Here is a 7,861-nt window from a genome sequence, read left to right on the forward strand (position 1 = left end):
CTTGTGTTATATCCATGTTCATATTATTTGGGTACAGTTGTGAGTGCAAACCCTCCAGTTTCCCAGTATTACAGATATTAAACAAAAAAGTTACCAGGCTACATGCCATCCTCTGTTCCACTGTCATCCAGGTCAGCGCGGCATGCATCCCTCCAACACTACTCCTCACAGAGCAGCGCAGAGCGAGGCGTGCCGCCCTGTTCTGAGCTAACTGGAGTTTGTTCAGATCAAGCCTAGAGGCGTTAGACCATATAGTAGGACAGTAGTCCAGGCGGGATAATAATAATAATAATAATGACTTGGATTTATATAGCGCTCTTCACTGACCCAGAGCGCTTCACAGAGTCCATTATTCGTTCATACACAGTCATACCGGTGGTGGTAATGGGGGACCCTGATGGAAACAAGACAAACGTCTTTCTCAGGTCTGCATCCCCTTAACAATTGTATGTATTGAGCCGTACTGTATTGTACCCATTCTGCAATCTGTTAAATAAAGTTTTCATTCATTCATTCATTCATTCAGTAAGCTACAATTGCAGCCAGAGCTGCCCTGAGGCAGACTCACGGAAGCGTGGCGAATAATCAACGCCTACGGCCCCTCCGACCACCACCAACATTCATTCACATGCATACACATTCCTAAGCTTTGCTGTACCATTAATCAACAGATTTCTTCAGCACAGTTCGATATCAGCACAGTTCAGAACTAGATTTAATTTAGGATTTGATCTAGATGTATAATTTGAGGCTATCATTATACTCTTGGTTTTTGCAACATTTAACTTGAACTTATTTTCACTTACACAGTTGGAAATGAGCACTATCTCATCTTGCTCAGTTCAGTGATGGTTGTCTCTCTCTCAGTGATGGTTGTCTCTCTCTCAGTGATGGTTGTCTCTCTCTCAGTGATGTTGTCTCTCTCTCAGTGATGTTGTCTCTCTCTTTATCCCTCTTTCTCTCTCTGGTTCAGCAGTTGTTGTCTCTCTTTCCACCAGTGCTGTCACTCCACCAAGTCTCTCTGTCATCATAGATATTATACACACATTCTGTGTGTGCATGTGCGTGTGTGTGTGCGCATGTGTGTGCGCGCGCGCGTGTGTGTTCATCCTCAGATAATGGAGTGTATACCTACGACTGTCGCTGTGGAGGAGAATTCTCCATCTCTAAGGAAGAGCTGGAGGAGGAGGAGGAGGCAAAAGAGGAAGATAAAGAGCGGAAACTGAGAGAAGGAGAGAAAGAGAGCAGTGAGGACAACGGAGGAGCCATATTGTGCTGTGACACCTGTTCTCTTAGTATAGAGGTGAGAAGGTCATGGAGGACATGGGGACTCAGCTCATTGAACCCGTAATAGTCATGGAATTTGAAAAGCTCAAAATACATGTCCAAAATGTCTTTATTTCTGCCAGTAAAGTATAATGTCAGGTGTGGCTGCAGATAGATTTAGTTACCTCTTAGCATAACCCAAGGAACACATTTTCTGATACAAATTAAGATTACTTTTATTGCAAATGTATACAAGGCAAATTAAACAAGTGTTTAAGTTCATCCCTCATTGTTACACATACACAAGGTCTCAGGCACTAATGTATTTCTTCAGGGAGGTCAGAGCATAGGTTGCAGTGCTCCTGGAGCAGTTTGGAGGTTCAGTGCCTTGCTCGAGATCACCTAGGCAGAGATGGTGGGCACCGTAGACTCACAGCATGGAATACCAGTACACCCTCCTGTCGGTGTGGTGGATCGAACCAGCAACCTTTCAGCCTCTTTACCTCTGGGCCGTCCTATCTTAAGTCTACAGTCATAGAGCAGTGACTATCAACCCACAGAGAGGAGATAGACCAGAGACTATCTGAGAGAGGAGATAGACCAGAGACTATCTGAGAGGAGATAGACCTGATACTATCAACCCAGAGAGAGGAGATAGACCAGAGACTATCTGAGAGAGGAGATAGACCAGAGACTATCTGAGAGTGGAGGTATACCAGTGACTATCTGAGAGAGGAGATAGACCAGAGACTATCTGAGAGAGGAGATAGACCAGAGACTATCTGAGAGGAGATAGACCAGAGACTATCAACCCAGAGAGAGGAGATAGACCAGAGACTATCTGAGAGAGGAGATAGACCAGAGACTATCTGAGAGTGGAGATATACCAGTGACTATCTGAGAGAGGAGATAGACCAGAGACTATCTGAGAGAGGAGATAGACCAGAGACTATCTGAGAGAGGAGATAGACCAGAGACTATCTGAGAGAGGAGATATACCAGTGACTATCTGAACGAGGAGATAGACCAAAGACAGTTAATGTTATACCGGTATTCATTTAGTCACTAAAATAAAGTGGCAACTTTCAACCAACAGGACAGCTAGATGGACAGACAGAACTGTGGAGGAATGTTGGACATGTTACGTCTCAATTGAGATGTCCGTTAAATATGTGATGTTGTGTGGTTCTACCATTAATTGTTTTATGTAATAAAATCAAATGTCAATGTTGACCTGACAACGAAAACGAAATGTGTATTTGTTGTTTAGAGAGAGAGCGGAGAGAGAGGAGAGAGAGAAGAGAGAGAGAGGAGAGAGAAGAGAGAAGAGAGAGAGAGATATATATAAAAGGAGGGATGGAAAGATGGAGGAGACTAATAGAGAGCAGAACCTTTCTCAGCTCAAAGGAAAACAGCTGTGTGAGTGTCTGGCTGTGAGATGCTGCAGTACCTAGCCTGGCCACAAGGAGGGGGTAAGTGATCTCTCCTGAGCAGCTCAGTGAGTGAGGTATTAGAAGTCATCTCCAGATCTGTGTGTGTGTGTGTGTGTGTACCATGCTATAGTTACCGATTGCTTAAGGCATTGTTGTTTTAAAGGCCCAATCATGGATCCAAACATAATACAAATGGGTAGCCCTACCACTAAAAATAAAAGATAGTAATGGAGATGTGTTTTAGTCTCTAGCTTGTGATACAAGGATCAACACTAAACAACAGACGCATGTTTTACTTGTATTTGTTGTGTCTTGTGGCTGTAAAAGGTTTGGTTACGTTGGTAATGTTTTAAAAATACTGGAGCAAATTCTATATAATTTCTGCTTTATAATGGATTAATAAAGTTCCAAAAGGCGACCTTCCCACCACAGATCAAACACTTCAAGAATGTACTGTATGTGAATATTACCAGTTTTTACCATGGTATAAATATCAATCATGTATGGGTACTGCCATTGTGGTACAACTTTTAATAATACCATGTTATAACCAATTTAATCCATAATACCATGGTAATATAATGGTATTTGGACATTTATTTTGATCAGTGCTGAACGATTTGGGGGAAGAATATCTTAGTTGCGGTTATTTTTTTTAACAATATTGCAATTGTGTTATAATTCACAATACTGGAGGGAATCATAATCTGTGCGTCGTTATTCTTATTTTCATTGAAAAACATTTGTTTCAACAGAATATGATTTGTAGACAGGGAACATGTCTGCAGCGCCACGATGCTTCCTTCAGGAGGGTGCTCTGACACATATTGCACCTCCTGCGATTAGGATTTTCCACAAGGCCCTGTAGCTATTTATATAACATTTTTTAATCAATTAATGAATTAATAGTTTATTATAATTCTTTTTAGGTTTAGCATTTTATTTAAGTTTATAATTTTTTATTTTTTTTACTTGTATGCATGTACATAACCTTGTTTTTGTTGCAGCCTCCCCCCTTCCCTCAAAAGGCCTTTACTTTTTAGTTTTTAGTCGGGCTGCTTTTGTATATAAGAATTTGTTCTTGCTTGCCTGCATGGGTAAATAAAGGTTAAATAAAATAAAACAAGTTTATTTTGAACAATATAAAATTAATACAAAGATAATTAGCTGTGAAAAGAACAATTATAAAGTAAGATAAAGTAATAAAACAGTCTCTTGCATGAAAAGGAATAGGACGAAGCAATATGTGTATCAGGTGCTACCCCTTAAATTTTTTTTTTTATATATATAACCACTTCATTAGTCTTACATAACCAAGTACACCTTCAGTGTTCAAATGTAGGGCTGTCGCGGTATGATATTTTCTCACCGCGGTTGTGTGTGTGGCTAATCACCGCGGGATGCGGTGGTACCGCACTTCTATTAAAAAAAATATATAATAGTTTAAATTTTTTTTTATTATTATTATAATTTTTTATACCTGTATATATATATTTATTATTAAGACATGCGAGTTTACCTGCGATCGTGATTAGAAAAAAAATCTAAGGTCCTAGGAGTCTCGAAACTATTTTAAACATGTTTGATAATCTATATCCATTTGTCCCTCAATGTTCTGAAATGTGATAAAAGTAGTAGGGTGTTGCCTGCTCCTTTAAGAGCAATGCGTTGTGGGATATATGCCCTTCTCCTTACTTGAAACTAACGTTATTTGAGCGAACATTTAACATTAATATAACACTATTTTAACGTTAGTGAATGTGAATGCACATACATAGCTGGTTAAATATCACAACTTGTGTCATTGTTCATCATTGGGGGAAACTAAGTTCTGCCTCTCTCTGCCGTCCCCGCTACACTCGGGACTACACTAACGTTAGCCTATAGCTAACGTCATAGATAGCTAACGTTAGATAGCGAACGTTAACTTATGTTTGCAAACAAAGCTAACGTTATCCAGTTGACATTACAGATCATAATAGCTATAATAACGTTAACGAAGTGAGTGTAGGGGTTAGTCAGAGTGTAGCGGGGTCGGTAGAGAGAGGCAGCACTTAATTTGCGTGTAACGTTAGTCAAATAACATTGAGCAAGTTACATGACCGGCACTTTGGCCCGGGAGTGTTAGAACGCTCCCCTGTACTCGATTACGGTTCAGATTAATACAGGAAAAGGTATACATTGGGGGCTCGAGTCCGGGATATGAAAATAAATCCTGATTTCATCTGTGAGTTGTAAACTGTATGGAAACGTGAAGTTAGCTCATGCTACTGGAAAACGGACGCCTCGTCATTAACACTTTGGCTGCCATGGGTTAAATTAATGATATACCATAGATTGCCAGCGCTATTTGTCTATGGAGAAAGTCCCCTTCTTTGCAGGGCTATAACTTTTTAAATTCTATTGCTACATTGCCATTATTAGGGCCCATTCAAAGTCCTATATGTATTGTTCATTGTGTAGCAACGTTAAACTTTTTCATTCACATATTCATAGTAAAGTATGGTCTAATGTATAAGTATGTTTTCATCTCTTTCTGCAACTTTCTCCAGAACGTGATATATAGCCCCAAATGCATTATATTGATGATGAAATACAGTTTGATGGCAATCAGCGCGATATAAAAAATTCCAACTAGACGTACTTCTAGAAGTTACTACACGTCATCTGATGTTGACCGGATGGGCGAGGGGGCGTTTATAATTCCGTGGGCAGCGTTATACCAATCATCTAATGTGGGTCAAATGTTGATAAAAGCAGTTAGTATCGAAGATGGTAACGTTACACGCTGAAACTCACCCCAGTCTCCGCGCGCCGTTGGGCGATCATCGTCGAGTAGAAATTTTATCATTATGGGATATATTATTACCCGGTCCATCTCCAGCTTGTATAATGGTATATACGTCCAAATCATGTTGTTTATCGAGTTATTGGCAATCGATCGCTATGTAGAGTGACGAGCTAGAATGCCGGAACCTATCCCGAGTGGCCGGAAGCAATACGGACATGTAGCACAACCTCCACTGTGCTTCCTGTTAAGCGGTTGCGCGATCGGCCACCAGATGGCGCTCCTGAACCGCCAGAGAGCTCAGTGGGTCCTGCTGGTGGTTCTCAGACCAGCGGAGGGACATTATGGATCAGATCGCAGATTTTTGAAATATTGATATAAGGACGCTGTACAGCGTCCCCCGGCAACTTTAGCATCGCCAGCAATGACGCTGTAAAGCGTTTTTAGGCAGTCAAAGTGTTAAATGAACTGAGTTAAAAATGATGACGCCCCCCCCTTTTTTTTTTTACACGGTTGACGCCGTTGTCTGTTCTGCATCCGCGGGTGACTTGACACACCGTAGGATTGCCGTGATGCGGTTACCGCGACAGCCCTATTCAAATGTCTTCCAACAAAATCATCTGCAAACAAAATTACTTGACGATCAGTCAATTGATCAAGTTAATATATACAATCATTACGGTTATTTTACAATCAATAGGCTGCTGTCCCTCCAGTATCTTTATTATTGTATTACTTGTTCAGCCCTGGTGGGAGTCGTGTCAGTCCCTCTGAAAAAGGACATGAAAAAGTAGACATTATTAGCATTTGCCAGCCATGCATTGCTTGTTGAAGTCATCCTTCTCCATAATTGACTGTTTGGAAACAGCTAAGAAACTGTTTAAGAAGGTACTTCATAGAGTCCAGGTCCCCCTGGTTGTACAGCGTTACTAACTAAAGATAATAACTTCAACCTCCAACCTACATTAGATTTACTACAATACACAGCAATACTGGTACTGGATATGAATCAGAAAGGTCTTTATTGCCAAGTTTTCACATACAAGGAATTAGCTTTGTTCGTTTTCGGTGCGACATTAGCGGACAGACATTAACACTTTCTCTGCCACGCTTATATCCATCAATGTTTGATCACTGCCAGCACTGTAAGTCTATGGAGATGTTTACCTTCTTTGCAGGGCTATAACCTTTTTAATTGTATTGCTAAATTGACATTACTATGGCCCATTCAACATCGATTATCTATCGTTCAGGATGTAGGAACGTTTTACTTTTTCATTCACACATTCATACGAAAATACCGTCTAGACCAGGGGTGGCCAACCCGCGGCTCGCGAGCCACATGCGGCCCTTTGCCCGTCAATGTGCGGCTCTTCCATCCATAAAAATAAAATAAAAAAGTATTATTGTTTTTTTTATTATTATTTTTTTTTAACTTTTTTTTTTTTTTATGTCACTCATTCCATAAGGACGTAGAATAAACATTTTTTTAATGGTCCATTTGCATGTTCTTGGTATCTGAATCTAGGGACATCTATGGATCAGTGTCAGAAATAGTGTGTCTGTTACTAGGCTTGAGTAAATTGTAATGAACCAAAGGAGAATATCAATTATATTTAAAAAAAATATATATATTTGACTGTGAATAACACCATGCTCAAATTGACCAGACCTGAAAAATCTAAGCAAATGAATAAAGGGAAGATGATTAAACAGAAGATTTTGTAGATACAGTACTGAATTCTGCCATCTTTTTTATAATGTAGATTTCTCCACCATTTTTCATCGTATTGCAACACCGTTTTTTGCAAGACGTTCACAGAAAGGTAGAGAAACTAATTGCGTTCTGTTTTATGGCAATAACGTTCAGGTTTGTGGGAGGTAATCCCAAAAAATAAGAGAAATAAAAAAGTAAATCCAGAAGTCAGATGATTGACAGGGGCTGGTGTGAGCTGGGTAGGGTAGTTTTTTCAAAATTCGAAAGCCCGAGTCTCTTCCTTCAAAAGACTACACTCACTTTGGGCTGTGCCACTTTCTCCTGTCAATATGCGCCGGTTTCCGACTCAATGCCCTGAGATTTCTATAATCTTATATTTCACTAATAACAGTTAAAATAATTGGTAAACAAACGTAATGCGGAAAATATAAACTTTTACTGTATATCTCGGGCTTAAGAGGTTAACCCTGTGAGGCCCACATAAAAATGACATTAGCAACTTCAGAGGCCAGAGGGTGAGACCTATAAACACATGAAGGGTGCCATGACTGAAAAAAAAGGTTGAGAAACGCTGGTATATGGTGTGGCTCTTTGTGGTACCACAGTCATTTTTGTGGCTCTTAGTCTCTGACTGGTTGGCCACCCCTGGTCTAGACT

General features: G+C 40.1%; 1 protein-coding gene across 2 annotated transcripts in view; it reads left to right on the forward strand.

The window, feature by feature from the left end:
• Positions 1-2,435, forward strand: part of dnajc24 (DnaJ (Hsp40) homolog, subfamily C, member 24) — a 64,122-nt gene extending 61,687 nt beyond the window's left edge. For both annotated transcript variants that reach the window (XM_084335069.1, XM_084335070.1), the window contains exon 5: positions 1,116-2,435. In XM_084335069.1, the coding sequence (XP_084191195.1) occupies positions 1,116-1,351 (236 nt within the window). In that variant the 3' untranslated portion in view covers positions 1,352-2,435. The remainder of the gene's footprint in view (positions 1-1,115) is intronic.
• Positions 2,436-7,861: the final 5,426 nt, after the last annotated feature.

The sequence above is a fragment of the Notolepis coatsorum genome (genome assembly GCF_963971535.1).
Source record: "Notolepis coatsorum genome assembly, chromosome: 18".
Classification (NCBI taxonomy): domain Eukaryota; kingdom Metazoa; phylum Chordata; class Actinopteri; order Aulopiformes; family Paralepididae; genus Notolepis; species Notolepis coatsorum.